The 22,626-nt window shown below is 42.9% G+C and overlaps 1 protein-coding gene across 5 annotated transcripts; it reads left to right on the forward strand.

Annotated features, from left to right (window-relative positions):
• The first annotated feature begins 1 nt into the window (after position 1).
• On the forward strand, positions 2–22,511 carry LOC106571860 (RNA-binding protein 39). Of its 5 annotated transcripts, none has more exons than XM_014145362.3 (16): positions 2–356; positions 2,520–2,576; positions 4,263–4,315; positions 4,936–5,136; positions 9,804–9,857; positions 14,481–14,598; positions 14,749–14,901; positions 15,016–15,153; positions 15,225–15,290; positions 15,370–15,574; positions 15,839–15,940; positions 16,949–16,981; positions 17,489–17,603; positions 17,880–17,985; positions 21,539–21,617; positions 21,879–22,511. In XM_014145362.3, exons 2-16 carry the CDS (start codon positions 2,526–2,528, stop codon positions 21,977–21,979), a joined length of 1,575 nt encoding a protein of 524 aa, XP_014000837.1. In that variant the 5' UTR covers positions 2–356; positions 2,520–2,525; the 3' UTR covers positions 21,980–22,511. The 5 variants fall into 5 exon arrangements, with proteins under 5 accessions (XP_014000837.1, XP_014000839.1, XP_082818105.1 ...); XM_014145363.3 differs by having other exon boundaries at positions 22–356; positions 2,506–2,576; XM_014145364.3 differs by lacking the exon at positions 16,949–16,981.
• Positions 22,512–22,626: the final 115 nt, after the last annotated feature.

A 22,626-nucleotide genomic window follows, 5' to 3' on the forward strand; every position in this document is an offset into this window, starting at 1 on the left:
ACGCCATTTTAGAGACGCTAACGAAGTTGTTTTGTGAAACAACTTCAAACGCAAAAAAAAAAAGTTATACGCGTTATAGCTAGCTAATATAAGGCTGAATTCATTACTGGCTGCTGTTAATAATTTCGTTTGCTAACTACTGTACAGTAAGTAGCGCGGAACGAGAGCATTTCTTTTTAAGCTGTTGTGTGTTGTTGGGAAGAACAGCAGCAGGCGAATCCGAGGTCAAATTGGGCCAATTTTATCCTGAAGGCGTAGTTGGCTAACGTTTGTTCACTGGCTGATTTGATAAGTTTGCAAGCTAACTTAATTGTTTCTGGTCACAGAAGAAGCAGACGTTGGGACAAATCCCTGCGGTAAGTTAGCTAACGTTACCATTACAAATCGCCACATCTTCCTCACAGATTTTGGCAAACGTTGTCTAGCTAGTGTTACTAGAAAACATATTGGTAGTAAGCTAGTTAAGTTCCATATGGTTCTTGCTCTAGCTAGTTGGAAGCTGCAGGAGAGTTGGTCTAAAAAAGGGACAGTAATGCGCTAGCTAGCAGATTGTAAAGGGCTAATGTAATGTGAGGCTCCGTACTGTCAGAGTTTCTAAACCTAGAGGCGAGACTTCCGGGAACGCTTGCGACACAGACCGGGGTTTGAGAAGGCAATGAGATTCTTCCTTAGTTCTTGTCGAAATCTTAAAATGCACAACCTAGATTTGAGCCAATGTCTTAAGTAGTTTTACGTGTTATTACTCCAACGTCGTGAAAGTGACATACTGACACGTTTTAATTTGTCAAACTATTTTCTATCGAAAGACTGACAGTTAACGGCTTGCATATGACGACTGTTAGACCCGGTGACGTGTTACTAAATATGAGTAGCTTCGCTATGGATTCGCCTACAAGTGTGATCGGGGATTTCTATTGGAGAAGCAGTTTTGGCCTATCTTCATACTGTACTGTTTTTGGTAGTGTTCGGTATAATTTTTAACCAGAAAAGATTCTGACCCTATGCTTGTTTATAGCTGCACTGGGGTCGGCCAGGCTTCCTAGGGTGTTGGGGGACAAAATTAAACTTTGGTTCTGGTGTTATACTTTATATTCCATGTTGTGGTAACACAGAACAGTTTATTTCATGAGAATAGGATTTACCATCCATCTTATTTTCAAATTATCAGAAAAGGTCATAAAGGTTGCGGACAGGTCAATGTTAATTCCTAGTCAATAATGGCACCAAATCACTTGTCTGGGTTCAAAAATTCAACACGTTTTGTCCAATATCTCAAGATAGGGTGGTCATATTGTTTTGCCATTTTCAGAGCTGATGTAGAATACAGATGATTCAAATAAAGTAAAATGCTATATTATACAAATTAGGTAGTATGGAATACACAATTACAGTAATTTAAGGTAGGGTGGTCATATTAACAAATCAAAATGCTTTATGCAAAACTGAGTTTGTAACAATTTATGAAATTAGAATACAACTTTTTATACTACTTTATGAAAATCAGATACTTTGTGGCAATTTGTCTACGGAATAAAAAATTACAGCATGTTACGCCCATTCATATAAAGCAAGGTGGCCATATTGTTTACATATTTATGCAGAACTGGGAGTTTACACTGAGGAGTAAGGTGCCACTCATTATACTAGTCGAATAAGACATGGGAGAGATTACGAATTTTGGCCAAGATGTATTTATAGACTCATAAACTTTAAACAAATGGCCAAACCGAAAACTGTAGACATTACTAGTGCCTCCCCCGCGATCAAACCGCCATAAAAAAATAAAATGAAAGGCAGCCTAACGTTATCATTGACAGCTGCCTTGAAGGACACAAATAAAAAATGCTTTCTGCTACTAAGATCAGTGAAATGTAGTGTGTGCGCGTTCACGCGAAGGGTGGGGGGGATTTTCGGCACAACACTGGCTGTCCAACTCGGTGCAGCTGTAAGCAAGCAGGGTCGGAATCTATTCTGGCTAGTATATTATTCAAATTAGGCCATCAAGCTAGGCAAGCTATCTGCTTGGCTAACGTTAAGTAGCTAGTGCTAGCTTACTAGGTATATAGATGGGTTGGGTGTTTAGCAACAAAACCGACGCGTGCACAACTATGGCGCAAAACAGGGTTGGCTTAGATTGGAGACAAAATATTGAAAACATAAATACATTTTCACAATGAGCACTTGTCTCTCATACATCGTTAGTTGGTTAGCTAGCTAACGAATTTTAGCAATATTAACGTAGACGTGACACCAGTCAAAACAAGACATGGTATCAAGAACAAGCTGAAACGAGCCACCTATGATTCCCCACATGGCAGGTTCTTGTCATTGTTGCTAGCTATCTGGCCATCCAGAATCACAACACAGACTTCTTCCCCAATGAAGTGTGCACATCGTTTTCGTGACGTTGTCAGCTAACCCCTATATTCTGTGCCAGTTGTAGTATCTAGATAGACATATTTCTGCTTTTATCTCATGACTGATGTTCTGACTTGATTGTATCAGGTTCTCTCTTTCAGGAGACCATGGCAGACGACTTTGATGTTGAGGCTATGCTAGAGGCTCCATACAGAAAGGTGGGTAGCTAGAATTGCCAGGCTTGTAGCTATGTTTTTTTTTTTTTTGCGCATTCACTATTTGCTGGTCTTGTATCATCTTGCTGCTCAGAGATATGTTGCTATTATTAATGGTTAAATGGTTGTTTGTGCCTCTCAATGTTTGAATGAGGTGTGTGATGCATTGACATAATCCAAAATTCTGAATAAATGCCCATCTCTCTCTCTCTTTGTAGGCTTGCCTAACGATCTCTCCCCTCTTCTCTCACCTTTTGATTCGATCTCTCCCCTCTTCTCTCACCTTTTGATTCGATCTCTCCCCTCTTCTCTCACCTTTTGATTCGAGTGTGAACTGTTGGGGGGGGGGGGGGTGTAAGGTAGTAATTGCGCAATGTATTGATGTACTGTGATCCCCCTAGGACAAAAAGAGCTTCATCTTAGAACATCCTATCACCTGTTTGGTTGCAACAAGGTGAATGCAAATGGATGATAATCAGCACATTTTACCCCACATGCAAAGGAGACAATATTCACATTTTCTGTTGAAATGGTAGCTAAAGGCATTTTCACAATGTTTACATCTAATGTTACAGTTGGATTGACTCATAGAAATATAATTACTGTGGTACCAGTAGTTCTGGCACATTCTATTTATATACGTGACCTTTTGTTATGCATCGGTGTCAATCAAGTAAGTCTGACCTAAAGATAGGCCTTACATGTATTAGTACCTATTTTACACTTACATTTGGCTTTAGTAGATTAGTCTTCTCTATAGTATACTTTAACAAATAAGGCTTAAATGTGTAGTCATGATTTTGCGAACGTCAACAAAACAAGCTATTGATTATTTTAAAATATGAATACTGTCTCCCTGCCCAAGTCTATTGTGATGGTTTCTGATTTTGTAAATCAGCATCTTGACTTTGCATGCCTTTTAACACCAGTAATATTTTACGTTTTCTTTCTTACTACAATTTATTTGTAAGATTTATTTCAAGATTTCATTTCTATAATGCATTTAGTTAATGATTTCACCAGTATGAGTATTTTTCCCCTCATAAAATTCAAACCATTCAAATACAAATCTCCATTCAGCTGGCACCAAAAAAATATATAGGACATTTAACATGAGGCTAAACTAGTAGACTTTTTTTTTTTTTTTTTAGTTTTACTTGGGAGTCCATATTACTAAGCAGTGTGAATCCCTGTTTGCTTCAGGGCGAGATGTGTGACAGAGGTGGCATCGAACTCTTACAGTCCAAGAAGGAAAATGGGTGAAGATCACTGGACTGACATCAACCACAGGATCTCTTTTAGCGGCTGTGGGCCAAGCATGGTCTCAGTGGGCTTAGGAACAGATAGTGGTACTGGTACGACAAAGGAGGGGTGGGGTTGAGATGACCAAACTGTTCCCATAACTTACTGTATCATGCCAAAATAGTATATATTTTTCCCATAGACTTTGACTTTTGGCTGGATTGAGTACTGTATAATATGTAGTTATAACAGCAGGGGAAGTAATTGGAGTGGAACTCTACAGGGGCTGTAGAAGGACCCCCTTACATACTTGTCCAAACATATTAATGTTAACAGTATTTTTACCTAATGGTTATGTTCTGTATTTTCTTGTTCCCTCCCTCACTCCTGACGACTTGCAATGTTTCCTCTACATCCTCATGATGTTCTTCTATCAACCCTGCTTAGGATGAGATAAAGTCCTCTAGTGCTAATGGACAGGAAGAGCGCAGTAATAAGAAGTAAGTACTGATTTTTAAACTCTTTGCTAAACCATCTCAACACAGACTGTTCTCTCTGCTACCGCACAGCAAGCGGTACGGGAGCGCTTAGTCTAGGTCAAAGGGGCTTCTAAACTTCTACCCACAAGCCAGAAGACTTCTGAACATCAACTCAAATGGCTACCCAGACTATTTGCATTCCCCCCCCCCCCCCCCCCCACCCCACTCTCTGTTATTATCTATGCATAGTCACTTTAATAACTATACCTACATGTACATATTACCTTGACCGTTGCCCCCGCACATTGACTCCGTACCGGTACCACATGTATATAGCCTCGCTATTGTTATATTACTGATGCTCTTTTAATTATTTATTTTTATTTTATTTTTTTGGTTTATTTTTCTTAACTGCATTGTTGGTTAGGGGCTTGTAAGTATCTCACTGTAGGGTCTACACCTGTTGTATTTGGCGCATGTGACAAATGCAATTTTATTTGATTTATCTTGTCAGTTGCTACTAGTCATGTTTCAATCATGTAACCTTTTGGAAACTGCATCAGTGATGGATAGATGTCTGAAGTATCCGTTTACAATTGTATTCTGTGACTGCACCCTGATAATGTCATCCTGTGTTCCAGGAAAAAGAGGAGCCACAGTAGGAGTAGTCGGAGCCTGAGCTCTGACAAACGCAGAAGCAAGAGCAAAGATGGGAAGAAGAGCCGGGATCGGAAAAGGAGAAAGAGTCCGGAGAAGAAACAGAGCCGCAGTAAAGAGCGCCGGCGCAGTGGTTCCCATAGCAGGGAATATGCTGAACGCTACAGAGGAAACCGGAGCCCCTTGTACGTATAGCAGGGTTTTCCAAACTCTGTGCAAGTTACATTTTTTGCCCAAACACTACACAGCTGATTAAAATAATCAACTGATCATCAAGCTTTGATCATTTTAGTCAGCTGTTAAGGGTAAAAATCAAAACGGGCACCGCTTTGGTTCCTGAGGACTGAGTTTGGGAAACGCTTATGTTTTTTTTGTTTTTTTCCTTTCACAATTTTTGGGCTTCCTTATATCTTGTGTTGTCTACAGACAACAATGGGTTGGAATAATCTGCTGTATCTCCTTGAACATAATTTGTGTTTTCCACTGTGAAAGCTGTTGTCTATAGAAACTTTCTGTTGATGATGAGATGAAATCTGGTTTTGTATTTAAAAGTGGTGTAGTTTGTTGACTTTGTAATCAAATTGTATTGGTCACATACGTGATTAGCAGATGTTATTGCGGGTGTAGCAAAATGCTTGTGCTTCTAGCTCTGACAGTGCAGTAACATCTAACAAATTGCACAACATATACCCAATACACACATCTAAGTAGGAATAAATTAAGACTATATACATATGGACAAGCGATGTCAGAGCGGAACGGACTAAGATACAGTAGAATTTTATTTGTGTTTTATTTTACCAGGTAAGCTAGTTGAGAACAAGTTCTCATTTACAACTGCAACCGGGCCAAGATAAGCAAAGCAGAGAAAAAAACAAAAAAAAACAAGAGTTGACCATAAACAAACATAGTCAGTAACACAATATATATTTTTTTTAAATCTATGTACATTGTATGCAAATGTAGAAGAGTATGGAGGTAGGCAATAAATAGGCCATAGAGGTGAAATAATTACAATTTAGCATTAACACTGGAGTGATAGATGTGCAAGTAGAGATACTGGGATGTAGAAGAGCAAGAGGGTAAGTAATAATATGGGGATGAGGTAGTTGGGTGTGCTATTTATAGATTGGCTGTGTATGATCGGTAAGCTGCTCTGACAGCGGATGCTTAAAGTTAGAGGGAGATGTAAGACTCCAGCTTCAGTGATTTATTTTTATGCAATTTGTTCCAGTCGTAGGCAGCAGAGAACAGGAAGGAAAAGCGGCCAACGGAAGTGTTGGCTTTGGGGATAACCAGTGAAATATGAATTATACCTGCTGGAACGCGTGCTATGGGTGGGTGTTGCTATGGTGACCAGTGAGCTGAGATAAGGCGGGGCTTTACCTAGCGAAGACTTATAGATGACCTGGAGCCAGTGGGTTTGGTGACGAATATGTAGTTAGGGCCAGCCAGCGAGAGCATGCAGGTCGCAGTGGTGGGTAGTATATGGGGCTTTGGTGACACCAGATGGTGCTGTGATAGACTACATCCAGTTTGCCGAGTAGCGTGTCGGGGGGGCTATTTTGTAAATGACATCGCCGAAGTCAAGGATCGGTAGGATAGTCAGTTTTACGAGGGTATGTTTGGCAGCATGAGTGAAGGAGGCTTTGTTGCAAAATAGGAAGCCGTTTCTAGATTTAATTTTGGATTGGAGATGCTTAATGTGAGTTTGGAAGGAGAGTTTAGTCTAACCAGACACCTAGGTATTTGTAGTTGTCCACATATTCTATGTCAGAACAGTCAAGTTTAGTGATGCTTGTCGGGCGGGAGGGTGCGGGCAGCAATCGGTTGAAGAGCATAGTTAGTTTTACTAGCATTTAAGAGCAGTTGGAGGCCACGGAAGGAATGTATGGCGTTGAAGCTCGTTTTCTGAGGTTTGTTAGCACAGTGTCCAAAGAGGGGCCAGATGTATATAGAATGGTGTCGTCTGCGTAGGGGTCAGAGAATCACCAGCAGCGAGAGCGACATCATTGATATATACAGAGAAAAGAGTCGGCCCGAGAATTGAACCCTGTGGCACCCCCATAGAGACTGCCAGAGGTCCGGACAACAGTCCCTCCGATTTGACACACTGAACTCTGTCTGAGAAGTAGTTGGTGAACCAGGCGAGGCAGTCATTTGAGAAGCCAAGGCTATTGAGTCTGCCGATAAGAATTTGACTGTCGAAAGCCTTGGCCAGGTCGAAAAAGACGGCTGCACAGTATTGTCTCTTATCGGCGGCGGTTATATCATTTAGGACCTTGAGCGTGGCTGCACCCATGACCAGCTCGGAAACCAGATTGCATAGCGGAGAAGGTACGGTGGGATTCAAAATGGTCGATGATCTGTTTGTTTACTTGGCTTTCGAAGATTTTCGAAAGGCAGGGCAGGATGGATATAAGTCTAACAGTTTGGGTCTAGAGTGTCTCCCCCTTTGAAGAGGGGGATAACTGCGGCAGCTTTCCAATCTTTGGGGATCTCAGACGATACGGAAGAGAGGTTGAATAGGCTAGTAATAGGGGTTGCAACAATTTCGCTGGATAATTTTAGAGAGGGTCCAGATTGTCTTGCCCAGCTGATTTGTAGGGATCCAGATTTTGCAGCTCTTTCAGAACATCAACTGTCTGGATTTGGGTGAAGGAGAAGCGGGGGGGGCTTGGGCAAGTTTCTGCAGGGGGTGCTGAGATGTTGGTAGGGGTAGCCAGGTGGAAAGCATGGCCAGCTGTAGAAAAATGCTTAATGAAATTATCGTAGATTTATCGGTGGTGACAGTTTTTCCTATCCTCAGTGCAGTGGGCAGCTGGGGGGAGGTGCTCTTATTCTTCATGGACTTTAGTGTCCCAGGAAGCAAATTTATGTTTGAAAAAGCTAGCCTTAGCTTTCCTAACTGACTGAGTATATTGGGTCCTGACTTCCCTGAAAGTTGCATATCGCGGGAGCTATTTGATTCTAAAGGAATGCAGAATGCCACAGGATGTTTTTTAGTGCTGGTCAAGGGCAGTCAGATCTGGGGTGAACCAAGGGCTATATCTGTTCTTAGTTGTACATTTTTTTGAATGGGGCATGCTTATTTAAGATGGTGAGGAAAGCACTTTTGAAGAGCAACCAGGCATCTTCTACTGACGGGATGAGGTCAATATCCTTCTAGGATACCCGGGCCAGGTCGATTAGAAAGGCCTGCTTGCTGAAGTGTTTTAAGGAGCGTTTGACCGTGATGAGGGGTGGTCGTTTGACCGCGGACCCATTACACACGCAGGCAATGAGGCAGTGATCGCTGAGATCCTGGTTGAAGACAGCAGAGGTGTATTTAGAGGGAAAGTTGGTCAGGATGATATCTAAGAGGGTGCCCATGGTTACGGATTTAGGGTTGTACCTGGTAGGTTCCTTGATCATTTGTGTGAGATTGAGGGCATCTATCTTAGATTGTAGGACGGCCGGGGTGTTGTCCCAGTTTAGGTCACCTAACACTACGAACTCTGAAGATAGATTGGGGGGGGGGGGGGGGTCAATTCACATATGGTGTCCAGGGCACAGCTGAGGGCTGAAGAGGGTCTATAACAAGCAGCAACGGTGAGAGACTTGTTTCTGGTAAAGATAGTATAGAATACAGTATATACATATGAGCTGAGTAATGCCAGATATGTAAACATTATTAAAGTCACTAGTGTTCCATTCCTTAAAGTGGCCGGTGATTTCTAGTCTATGCCTATAGGCAGCAGCCTCTAATGTGCTAGTGATGGCTGTTTAACAGTCTGATGGCCTTGAGGTAGGTGTTTTTCAGTCTTTCGCTCCCAGCTTTGATGCACCTGTACTGACCTCGCGTTCTGGATGATAGTGGGGTGAACAGGCATTGTGGGTCATTGATGTCATTGATGATCTTTTTGGCCTTCCTGTGACATTGGGTGCTGTAGGTGTCCTGCAGGGCGGGTAGTTTCCCCCCTGTAGTGAGTTGGGCAGACCGCACCACCCTCTGGAGATCCTTGCAGTTGCGGGCGGTGTAGTTGCCGTAGCAGGCAGTGATACAGCCCGACAGGATGCTTTCAATTGTGCATCTGTAAAAGCTTGAGGTTTTTAGGTGCCAAGCCAAATTTCTTTAGCCTCCTGAGGTTGAAGAGGCTCTGTTGTGCCTTCTTCACCATACTGTCTGTGTGGGTGGTCCATTTCAGTTTGTCAGTGATGTGTACGACAAGGAACTTGAAGTTTTCCACTGCGGTCCTGTCGATGTAGATAGGGGGGTGCACCCTCTTCTGTTTCCTGAAGTCCATGATCATCTCCTTTTGTTTTGTTGACGTTGTTTTCCAGGCACCTCCCCTCCTCCCTGTAGGCTGTCTAGTCATCGTTGGTACTCAAGCCTACTACTGTTGTCGTCTGAACTTGATTGAGTTGGAAGCGTGCTTGGCCTATGTTCTATGTTGAAATTCACACATGAGACGGATAACTGAAGCCATAGCCCTGGTTTTGTGTCCTCAGGTCAATCCCCTCCTTGTTTGTGACCGGGCTGATGTGTTTCAAGAGAAGTAGAGTACACAAAGTAGGCCCAAATGAGGGGAGGAAACTAAGTTGAATAGAATAATACTTATGTATTAAAAACCTATAGTTTGGCATAGGTGTACATACTGAGCTGAACCTTGTTTTACACCCTAGTTTGGGGCTGAAATTCTGTGGTGTTCCGGGAGGGAAGGTTGGTCCACCACATGCCAACAAACTACGTTTTTTTTATAATTCTTTGTGATGTGACATGTTGGTGTTTGCCTGTTGGATGTCTTGTCAATTAAGTATGTATGTAAAGTCTGGGTAAGAACTAAACCTTGTGATTGTTCCTTTTTTTCAGTTGGAAATGCTCAAGAAGTCGTAGCCCCTTCAAGAAAGACAAGAGTCCAGTAAGGTGAGATACACAGCCGGATTGTCTCAGCCACAGTGGGGTGGGTCAAAGGCTTCAAGTTCCTTAGATGACATGACATGACAGAGGATCTGAAATGGTCCCTACACACCGACAGCGGGGTGAAAAAGGTGCAATAGCGCCGCTTCAACCTCTGGAGGCTGAAGAAATTTGGCTTTGCCCCCAAGACCATCACGAACTTCAACAGATACACCATCGAGAGCATTCTGTCGGGCTGTCTCAACGACTGGTACGGCAACTTCACCGGCCGCAACCATAGGGCTCTCCATAGGGTGGCGCGGTCAGCCAGTGCATTATCTGGGGCACACTGCCTGTCCTCCAGGACATCTACAGCACCCGGTGTCACAGGAAGGCAAGAAAGATCATTAAGAAGGTGGAGACAGTACAGGTGCATCAAAGCTGGGACTGAGAGACTGATAAACAGCCTTCACTAGCCAGCTGGTACCCTGCCCTGAACCTTAGACTACTGCCTTATGTACGTAGTCATTGAACACTGGTCACTTTTTAATAATGTTTACATACTGTTTTAACCCACTTTATATACAAGTTTTTATTTAACTAGGCAAGTCAGTTAAGAACATTCTTATTTACAATGATGGCCTAGGAAGAGTGGGTTAACTGCCTTGTTCAGGGGCAGAATGACAATTCTTTACCTTGTCAGCTCAGTAATTTGATCTAGCAACCTTTCGGTTACTGGCCCAACGCTCTAACCATTAGGCTACCTGCTGCCCTGAAGTGTGTGTGTGTGAAATGAAAGTTTATTTGTCACGTGCGCCTAATACACCAGGTGTAGACCTTACAGTGTAATGCTTACTTACAGGCTCTAACCAATAGTGCAAAAAAGGTATTAGGTGAACAATGGGTAGGTAAAGAAATAAAAAGAAAGGCTATATACAGTAGTGAGGCTACATACAGACACCAGTTAGTCAGGCTGATTGAGGTAGTATGTAGATATGGTTAGTGACTATGCATATATGATGAACAGAGTAGCAGTAGCGTAAAAGAGGGGTTGGTGGGTGGGACACAATGCAGATACCCCGGTTAGCCAATGTGCGGGAGCACTGGTTGGTCGGCCCAATTTAGGTAGTATGTACATGAATGTATAGTTAAAGTGACTATGCATATATGATAAACAGAGAGTAGAGGCAGCGTAAAAAGAGGGGTTTGGGGGGGGCTCACAATGCAAATAGTCTGGGTAGCCATTTGATTACCTGTTCAGGAGTCTTATGGCTTGGGGGTAAAAACTGTGGAGAAGCCTTTTTGTGGGACTCTGGTACCACTTGCCATGCGGTAGTAGAGAGAACAGTCTATGGGGTGGCTGGGGTCTTTGACAGTTTTTAGGGCCTTCCTCTCACACCGCCTGGTGTATAGGTCCTGGATGGCAGGCAGCTTAGCCCCAGTGATGTATTGGGCCGTACGCACTACCCTTTAGTGCCTTGCGGTCAGAGGCTGAGCAATTGCCGTACCATGCAGTGATGCAACCAGTCAGGATGCTCTCGATGTTGCAGCTGTAGAACCTTTTGAGGATCTCGGAACCCATGGCAAATCTTTTTAGTTTCCCAAGGGGGAATAGGCTTTGTCGTGCCCTCTTCACGACTGTCTTGGTGTTTTTGAACCATTCTAGTTTGTTGTTGATGTGGCCACCAAGGAACTTGACGGTCTCAACCTGCTCCACTACAGCCCCGTCGATGAGAATGGGGGCGTGCTCTGTCCTCCTTTTCCTGTAGTCCACAATCATCTCCTTAGTGTTGGTTACGTTGAGGGATAGGTTGTTGTTCTGGCACCACCCGGCCAGGTGTGTGTGTTTGTTTATTTATTTATATATATATACTGCTCAAAAAAATAAAGGGAACACTTAAACAACACATCCTAGATCTGAATGAATTAAAGAAATAATCTTATTAAATACTTTTTTTCTTTACATAGTTGAATGGGCTGACAACAAAATCACAAAAATAATCAATGGAAATCCAATTTATCAACCCATGGAGGTCTGGATTTGGAGTCACACTCAAAATTGAAGTGGAAAACCCCACCTGTGGACGTCGGGCCCTCATACCACCCTCATGGAGTCTGTTTCTGACCGTTTGAGCAGACCCATGCACATTTGTGGCCTGCTGGAGGTCATTTTGCAGGGCTCTGGCAGTGCTCCTCCTTGCACAAAAGCGGAGGTAGCGGTCCTGCTGCTGGGTTGTTGCCCTCGTACGGCCTCCTCCACGTCTCCTGATGTACTGGCCTGTCTCCTGGTAGCGCCTCCATGCTCTGGACACTACGCTGACAGACACAGCAAAATTCTTGCCACAGCTCGCATTGATGTGCCATCCTGGATGAGTTGCACTACCTGAGCCACTTGTGTGGGTTGTAGACTCCGTCTCATGCTACCACTAGAGTGAAAGCACCGCCAGCATTCAAAAGTGACCAAAACATCAGCCAGGAAGCATAGGAACTGAGAAGTGGTCTGTGGTCACCACCTGCAGAACCACTGCTTTATTGGGGGTGTCTTGCTTATTGCCTATAATTTCCACCTGTTGTCTATTCCATTTGCACAACAGCATGTGAAATTTGTCAATCAGTGTTGCTTCCTAAGTGAACAGTTTGATTTCACAGAAGTGTGATTGACTTGGAGTTACATTGGTGTTTAAGTGTTCCCTTTATTTTTTTGAGGTGTGTATATATATATATATATGTGTGTGTGTGTATATATCTCTATATATACACACACACACACACAGTCGAGGTCAAAAGTTTTTAATGACAAATATACATTTTTACAGTCTGCTACCTCAGTGTCTTTAGATATTTTTGTCAGATGTTACTATGGAATATTGAATTATAATTACACGTGTCAAAGGCTTTTATTGACAATTACATGAAGTTGATGCAAAGAGTCAATATTTGCAGTGTTGACCCTTTTTCAAGACCTCTACAATATGCCCTGGCATGCTGTCAATTAACTTCTGGGCCACATCCTGAATGATGGCAGCCCATTCTTGCATAATCAATGCTTGGAGTTTGTCAGAATTTGTGGGGTTTTGTTTGTCCAGCTGCCTCTTGAGGATTGACCACAAGTTCTCAATGGGATTAAGGTCTGGGGGGTTTCCTGGCCATGGACCAAACATATTGATGTTTTGTTCCCCGAGCCACTTGGTTATAACTTTTGCCTTATGGCAAGGTGCTCCATCATGCTGGAAAAGGCATTGTTCGTCACCAAACTGTTCCTGGATGGTTGGGAGAAGTTGCTCTCGGAGGATGTGTTGGTACCATTCTTTATTCATGGCTGTGTTCTTAGGCAAAATTGTGAGTGAGCCCACTCCCTTGGCTGAGAAGCAACCCCACACATGAATGGTCTCGGGATGCTTTACTGTTGGCATGACACAGGACTGATGGTAGCTTTTTTCCGGATGCCCCAAACAATCGGAAAGGGGATTCATCAGAGAAAATGACTACCCCAGTCCTCAGCAGTCCAATCCCTGTACCTTTTGCAGAATATTAGTCTGTCCCTGATGTTTTTCCTGTAGAAAAGTGGCTTCTTTGCAGCCCTTCTTGACACCAGGCCATCCTCCAAAAGTCTTCGCCTCACTGTGCGTGCAGATGCACTCACACCTGCCTGCTGCCATTCCTGAGCAAGCTCTGTACTGGTGGTGCCCCGATCCCGCAGCTGAATCAACTTTAGGAGACGGTCCTGGCGCTTGCTGGACTTTCTTGGGCGCCCTGAAGCCTTCTTCACAACAATTGAACCGCTCTCCTTGAAGTTCTTGATGATCCGATAAATGGTTGATTTAGGTGCAATCTTACTGGCAGCAATATCCTTACCTGTGAAGCCCTTTTTGTGCAAAGCAATGATGATGCCATGTGTTTCATTACAGGTAACCATGATTGACAGAGGAAGAACTGATTCCATGCACCACCCTCCTTTTGAAGCTTCCAGTCTGTTATGCGAACTCAATCAGCATGACAGAGTGATCTCCAGCCTTGTCCTCGTCAACACTCACACCTGTGTTAATGAGAGAATCACTGACATGTCAGCTGGTCCTTTTGTGGCAGTGCTGAAATGCAGTGGAAATGTTTTTTGGGGATTCAGTTAATTTGCATGGCAAAGAGACTTTGCAATTAATTGCAATTCATCTGATCACTCTTCATAACATTCTGGAGTATATGCAAATTGCCATCATACAAACTGAGGCAGCATACTTTGAAAATTATTTGTGTCATTCTCAACTTTTGGCCACGTGTGTGTGTGTGTGTGTGTGTGTGTGTGTGTGTGTGTGTGTGTGTATATTCTAGTCATGGCTTATCCTATATAACTGCTGTACACCTTTTCTATTCATATACTGTATATACATATTTTTATTCTGGACATTGATTGTTCTGATACGGCTCGTTGTTATTTTTACTTGTGTGTTGTATTGCTAGATATTGCTGCATTGTTGGAGCTGGACATAAGCATTTTGCTGCACCTACGATAACTTCTGCAAATCTGTGTATGCGACCAATAAACTTTGATGTGATTTATAAGCTCTATCATGGTTTCAATTTTGTGAACTGGACTCTTTGCTCACCATCCATGAAAATGATATGTGTTTAACTCTGTTTGTGCTTTTTTTCAAGGAAACCAATTGACAACCTGACCCCAGAGGAGAGGGATGCCCGCACTGTTTTTTGTATGCAGCTGGCAGCCAGAATCAAACCACGAGACCTAGAGGACTTCTTCTCAGCTGTGGGGAAAGTCAGTATTCACAGTTTACAAACTTAAAAGTAGATTGCGTTGTCGTCTGAAATATTTCAACATAGAGACTGTATTTTGACAGAATTTAGCTAATGGTCATTTAAGAAGGTGCTCACTCTTGACACACTATTGCTATTTTATCACCTGTAGGTGAGAGACGTGAGAATGATCTCTGACAGAAACTCCAGGAGGTCAAAGGGCATTGCCTACATTGAGTTTCTGGAAGTGAATTCAGTCCCGCTGGCTATTGGCTTGACTGGTCAGAGACTTCTAGGAGTGCCCATCATCGTACAGGCCCCTCAGGTAGTTGATTTAACTCTAATATTTAGCATTGATGGAATTAGTAAATGTTATGTCACCTTTTACTGCTTACTTGGCAGATGGCATAGACTCACCATTTTGCGTGTGTGTGTGCAGGCTGAGAAGAACAGAGCTGCAGCAATGGCCAACAACCTTCAGAAGGGTAATGCTGGCCCTATGCGGCTGTATGTGGGCTCTCTGCACTTCAACATCACAGAGGACATGCTGCGAGGTGTCTTCGAGCCTTTCGGAAGGGTAAGGAGGAAACACCATTACTTATCAATTACATTTTAACCTCCATTTACACTAACTGTTTTCCTTAACAGATTGAGAGCATACAACTGATGAATGACAGTGAAACTGGACGATCCAAAGGATATGGTTTCATCTCAGTAAGTTCCTGATTTTAGACTTACAATAGATTAAGGTGTGTGCCATTTTAGGTAGCTGATTCACACTGTATTATTGTAGTTTGCAGATGCAGAGTGCGCTAAGAAGGCCCTGGAGCAGCTGAATGGCTTTGAGCTGGCCGGACGGCCCATGAAGGTTGGTCATGTGACGGAACGCACCGACCCCTCCACCGCCAGCTCCTTCCTGGACAACGACGAGCTGGAGAGGACAGGCATCGACCTGGGCACCACCGGGCGCCTGCAGCTCATGGCCCGGCTGGCAGAGGGTGAGATATTAGCTGCTGTTTTTGAGTGAATGTAGTTTGGTCTTTTTGGTGCTCAGAATTGCCATTTAGGTTTATTTGTCAGCAGTAAGTGAAAGTTGAGCTTAGTATTCGATATGTCTACTTTTGTGCTGAAATCTAAAACTGAATTGGTCAACCAAGGTGTTGTTACCCCAGTTGACTTCTAGAATCACTCCAGTGTGTGCTCAAGTTGTTTTGAATAGCTTTGAACAGACTTGATGCTAATGAATAGTTTGTTTCCCTCAGGTACTGGTCTTCAGATCCCCCCGGCTGCACAGCAGGCTCTACAGATGAGTGGTTCCATCCACTCGACTCCAATCCACTTCGTCAACATGGCAGCTGGTACAGGTAGGCTCATTATCCATGTGTAACGTATCATACTACATATTGTGGAATGAACTACTCACTGGCCTCATCTAAGAACACTGCAGACTCCTCAAAGGAGAGGCATTTGAAGTTTGAGCTATTTGATACCTCATGCAAATGTGAAATTCACCACTAAGTTTGCTTTGGCTATTAATCATGAAACTCATTCTAAAGGTAGGTAGCAAAGGAAAGCTGTCATATCTGCTTTGGCAGGATGATTTCCAGTTACCTTTTTGCTCCTCCCTTAATTTGATCTGTGATGTGTCAGAAAACAGTGCAAAGAGGGCTAATATTATCTGGAGATGAAATGTGTTAACATTATCTGCATCCATGACCACCAGTATATGATAATCTCAAATGAACTGCCGTAAGACTTCTCCTCTTTTCTCACTATCATTTCTCCTTTTAATGATCTCTTCCACATTTATCCAATAGATCCACATGTAAACACTAAAGGCCAATCTGGCATTGCCACCAACACTCATTATGAGGTATGTTAATCACTTCAACAACCTGCCAGTCTCTGATGAGTCGGTCTCTGAGATGTCTATGTGAAGGCTGTTTTTTCACTCACTATCGCCCTGCTTGAAAATAGCACATTGAATATCATGGGCAACTGCTGGGAAACCCAGAAATGAGTTAACATCATTCAAGTCAACCTGTGTGTTTTTGACTTGCCAAAACCAGCAGTTTGTCTTGCTAAGTGAAGGGACTCTTCAAACTTATGTAACACACTACAATATCACAGTACCATGTTAGATGTGAATGCTGATATTGAACTCGCATGCAGATAGATAACCATTGCTTCTCTCACATTGTTTGCCTTATGCTATGGCTGTCCCCCTCTAGCAACTAGGCTTAATGTGCACTGCAGTAGTAAGTCAGTCAATGGTAGTAAGTCAATGGTCTTCATCCATTGTTCGTCGTTCCATCCTCACAACCTTTTCTAACTGAAGTGCGTCTTTCATTTCTCTTCTTCTAATCTTTTAGACATACAAGCCAGCCTGAACCCACCCCCTGAAGGTGAATGTGAAAGAAAGTGTACAGCTTCTCAAATCTGCACATGATTTAATGCTCATCTAAAATAAATCATTTTGTTTCAAACCGGAGAGAGCTCTCCAATGGTCCTTTTTTCTTGTATTGGTTTGAAATCATTGCTGTCATGCATACCCACATTTTCTTTTTGGTTAAGCCAAATGATAAGATTCTCAAGCTGTCCGTTTTCATCTTCTCTGGTTTTCTTGTGTGTAACTACATTGTGGCCAAATGTGCATTGAAACAACACAGGAAAAAACCAGTCCTGTACTTTGAGATGTATTCATTGGTTGTCTTGGTAAAGGGGGAGGGAATGGAAAGGATTGTTAATTTGATATTCTCAGTTGGAAGCAGGGTTGGGGTCAATTAATGCCATTGATATTCCAGTCAGTTCAGGAACTGATGTTCAATTCAACAGACAGGAATTAATCTGCACTTGACAGCAGCTCTGGTGAGAAGGACCTCTGTTAATGATACTGTAATTTCCTTTTACAGCTCCTGCCACCCCTTCACTGAACCTGGCTCCAAGCAGGAACCAGGCCATGAACCTCTCAACGCAGCCACTGGCTACTCACTGCCTACAGCTGTCCAACATGTTCAACCCACAGTTGTGAGGCACTACTTTTAACCTTTTCATTCCATGATGAAAGGAAGCATTGTTTTAGATATTTAATTTAATTCACTGAACTAAATTCATAAATGCATTCCCAACTATAAGATTTGGATAGAAATGGGAAAATACTGAATGATTGTAAACTAATATGGCAAGTTTCTGGGAGCCCAAAAGTATTTACTTTAATGTAAATGTAACTGATCATTTCCTGAAGCTGGGTTAGGTCAGATGAGTTTTTGATGAATGGCTTGAAATTACCTGCCTCTTTTCCAGGGAAAATGAACCCGGCTGGGATGTCGAGATTCAAGATGACATCATTGAGGAGTGCAACAAACACGGTGGAATTGTCCACATATACCTCGACAAGAACTCCCCTCAGGTAAACCACTTTTGAAATGCACTTTGTCGTGTCTCTGACTGATTAAATTATATCACAGGCTACTTTATCAAAACGATTACCTAACGTTTCATTGAATTAAACCATGCAACAATTAACTCGTTAATAACCTTGTGCACCACATAAGTGTTTATAGAGCTGCTGTCTTCCCGAATAAACTGTTAAACATCTGAGTATCTTTTATATCAATAGCAGTCAATTATTAATCGTTACCTTATTCAGTCTCATCTGAACGTTGTAAAATCCTTGGTTATCGAACCCTGGCTAACAAGTTGAATCAGCATTACAAAAATTGGCTTATTTACTAAATACCTAAATGATCACACAGAATTACATTTTCACAGGATGGATCATACATTGATTACAAATCATGTCATAAAAGAAAGTCCCTAGCAGACGAAACCGATCTGACAGCTGATTACACAAAGGGGGTTGGGTTTGAATGAAAGAGCGGGAAGACTGAGGAACAAAAGGATTGGGTCTCTATCGGTCCTTGAGAAGCTATGCTGCCATAAATACATAATCTTATGAATTCTAAGAACAGAGAGAGAGAGAGAGAGAGAGAGAGAGAGAGAGAGAGAGAGAGAGAGAGAGAGAGAGAGAGAGAGAGAGAGAGAGAGAGAGAGAGAGAGAGAGAGAGAGAGAGAGAGAGAGAGAGAGAGAGAGAGAGAGAGAGAGAGAGAGAGAGAGAGAGAGAGAGAGAGAGAGAGAGAGAGAGAGAGAGAGAGAGAGAGAGAGAGAGAGAGAGAGAGAGAGAGAGAGAGAGAGAGAGAGAGAGAGAGAGAGAGAGAGAGAGAGAGAGAGAGAGAGAGAGAGAGAGAGAGAGAGAGAGAGAGAGAGAGAGAGAGAGAGAGAGAGAGAGAGAGAGAGAGAGAGAGAGAGAGAGAGAGAGAGAGAGAGAGAGAGAGAGATCAAGTCAAGTCAATCACATCACACTTCTGTGAAATCAAACTGTCCACTTAGGAAGCAACACTGATTGACAATACATTTCACATGCTGTTGTGCAAATGGAATAGACAACAGGTGGAAATTATAGGCAATTAGCAAGACACCCCCAATAAAGGAGTGGTTCTGCAGGTGGGGACCACAGACCACTTCTCAGTTCCTATGCTTCCTGGCTGATGTTTTGGTCACTTTTGAATGCTGGCGGTGCTTTCACTCTAGTGGTAGCATGAGACGGAGTCTACAACCCACACAAGTGGCTCAGGTAGTGCAGCTCATTCCAGGATGGCACATCAATGCGAACTGTGGCAAAAAGGTTTGCTGTGTCTGTTAGCATAGTGTCCAGAGCATGGAGGCGCTACCAGGAGACAGGCCAGTACATCAGGAGACGTGGAGGAGGCCGTAGGAGGGAAACAACCCAGCAGCAGGACCGCTACCTCCGCCTTTGTGTAAGGAGAAGCACTGCCAGAGCACTGCAAAATGACCTCCAGCAGGCCACAAATGTGCATGTCTACTCAAACGGTCAGAAACAGACTCCATGAGGGTGGTATGAGGGCCCGATGTCCACAGGTGGGGGTTGTGCTTACAGCCCAACACCGTGCAGGACGTTTGGCATTTGCCAGAGAACACCAAGATTGGCAAATTCGCCACTGGCGCCCTGTGCTCTTCACAGATTAAATCTGGTTCACACTGAGCACGTGACAGAGTCTGGAGACGCCGTGGAGAACGTTCTGCTGCCTGCAACATCCTCCAGCATGACCGGTTTGGCGGTGGGTCAGTCATGGTGTGGGTGGCATTTCTTTGGGGGGCCGCACAGCCCTCCATGTGCTCGCCAGAGGTAACCTGACTGCCATTAGGTACCGAGATGAGATCCTCAGACCCCTTGTGAGACCATATGCTGGTGCGGTTGGCCCTGGGTTCCTCCTAATGCTAGACCTCATGTGGCTGGAGTGTGTCAGCAGTTCCTGCAAGAGGAAGGCATTGATGCTATGGACTGGCCCACCCGTTCCCCAGACCTGAATCCAATTGAGCACATCTGGGACATCATGTCTCGCTCCATCCACCAACGCCACGTTGCACCATAGACTGTCCAGGAGTTGGCGGATGCTTTAGTCCAGGTCTGGGAGGAGATCCCTCAGGAGACCATCCGCCACCTCATCAGGAGCATGCCCAGGTGTTGTAGGGAGGTCATACAGGCACGTGGAGGCCACACACACTACTGAGCCTCATTTTGACTTGTTTTAAGGACATTACATCAAAGTTGGATCAGCCTGTAGTGTGGTTTTCCACTTTAATTTTGAGTGTGACTCCAAATCCAGACCTCCATGGGTTGATAAATTGGATTTCCATTGATTATTTGTGTGATTTTGTTGTCAGCACATTCAACTATGTAAAGAAAAAAGTATTTAATAAGATTATTTCTTTCATTCAGATCTAGGATGTGTTGTTTAAGTGTTCCCTTTATTTTTTTGAGGGGTGTGTGTGTGTGTGTGTGTGTGTGTGTGTGTATATATATATATACACACACACACACACACACACACACACACACACACACACCACACACACACTGAGCTGCGCTTCGATATATGGAAAACTGGTTTGCCCAGCAGAGATCGCCCTTGTCCTTTGAAGAATATTTCTGGTTGAAGGGTGGATACGTTGTACCCTGTCGTTCTTATTAGGAGATTCTGTCCACGTACGTTTACAGCTGCAACTGATACATCCTAGAAGCCGAGTTATCACTTCTTTAGTGAATAAGAGTTCAAAGTTCATTTTGCCATAATCAGCTCGCGCTGAATTGTCTAGTCTAGTAGAAATTCATCCTTCCAGCGTGGTGATCGTCACCTCCACGTTGAAATTAGCCGTTTTAAACGTATGAACACCAGTCCTCACATCGTCAAGAACCTAAGTTGACTTCCGTCAACGGGCTTTTGTATTGGGGGAGAGAAGGGGGTGTGTTTCATAGTTCTCAACCAATGTCTGTTCACTTGGGCGTGGCCACTGAGTGAGCGTACTTTACATATGAAAACAATTCCCTCATTTAGAATCTTAAAAATTACATTTAATCTTTTCACAAATAGTTTCATATTTAAACATGTTAAATTGCACAACAATTCCATGTGAATCTGTTAACTAGAATGTGTAGACTTTCCAAGATACAATTTGTCGTCCTATCATCAGTAATAATGTCTCATACACCAACTGATCTGACATCATATTCTTTAAGTACCAACGGACACTTTCAACTGGTTGGATTACAGAAATATTGTACCTTTCCCCAACCTTTTGATGTTACCATACTCTGTTAATTAACAAAGGGCTTTCCAAGAGTCCATTCTGTAGGGTGGAGAGAAAAGGGAGAAATGTATTTATGGGGGTCATAAACCTCCTACAACAGGGCAACTTCATAGAAGTGGATAGGTCTAAGGTGGTCCAGCAAATTGTGCACTTTGCAAATAAATTATAAATGCAGTTACCATTTCTTTGTTTTCTATTATGGTTTAATGTAGAAATGTATATTTCTACCTTTTTACCCATCAAATGATCTGTTGCAGATTGATAGTGTATTGCTTCTTCGTTTCCTTTATAGGGCAACGTGTACATAAAATGCCCCACAATCCCAACAGCAATGGCTGCAGTGAATGCGCTACATGGGCGGTGGTTTGCAGGTGTGTATCCTTGTACCAATGGATTATGTATGGTCATTATTTGATATTTATATACCTTGCATTTAAATCAGTTATGTTTGGCTAGGGATGGTGGGAATTAACCAAAATGAAATAGTACCATGTTTAGGGAATTTGTTACTGATTTATAATCTGTAGCTAGATTGTGTTCTTTAGAACTCTCAGGTTTCTACATTTAATACATGACTAATGCATATGTATTTGACAAGTATTGATGGATTTTTTTTTTCTCTCTCTCTGTAGGTAAAATGATCACTGCAATGTACGTACCTTTCCCGACCTACCATAACCTTTTCCCTGATTCGTTAACGGCAGCCCAGTTATTGATGCCTGTGCGGCAATGATTCTGCCACGCATGGAGTAGATGTCACAATGCCTGTTGGCTTCAATAATGTAAACTTTTGCCAATATGTTGGGATCTTATTGAACGCAGTAGAAAATTACTGTACCAGTTCCACCCTATCTTCATCACACAATGTTTTCTTGTTCAGTCTGACAGCTATTAGAGGCTAAGCTTGAGTTCTTCTGTAGCCACACATTTCTGTAGCTGCACTTGAGCAAATTGTTGTTTTAACCTGCATTGTGAAAAGACTACCTTTTGGGGTTTTGGTGGGGGGAGGGGCACGTAGGGTTCGGAGTTGTTTTACAGTGGGAAGTCTGCGTATATTTCTGTTGAAACTGACCCCAGAAGAACAACCCATTTTTGGACAGCCCAACCAAATTAACCTGTGACTCGAATTGCAGTTTGCCCTATGCTGTCATCCCATTAGGGCATTTATATTGTAATTTAGTAATTCAGCTGTGCTTTAGAAATTTTCATTTGCCATGTACGTTTTTGTCAGTTAATGTGTTAAATTAAAAAACGATGCCTACAAATTTTTTTGTTTTTACAACTCCAAGATATTCATTGTTTTGAGACTACTTTACGTTAACATTTTGTAATCAACTTGATTCGGGTGGGTCAATGTGATGCATTTTGTCATCTTAATGA

The sequence above is a fragment of the Salmo salar genome, chromosome 15 (genome assembly GCF_965601325.2).
Source record: "Salmo salar chromosome 15, fSalSal1, whole genome shotgun sequence".
NCBI lineage: Eukaryota > Metazoa > Chordata > Actinopteri > Salmoniformes > Salmonidae > Salmo > Salmo salar.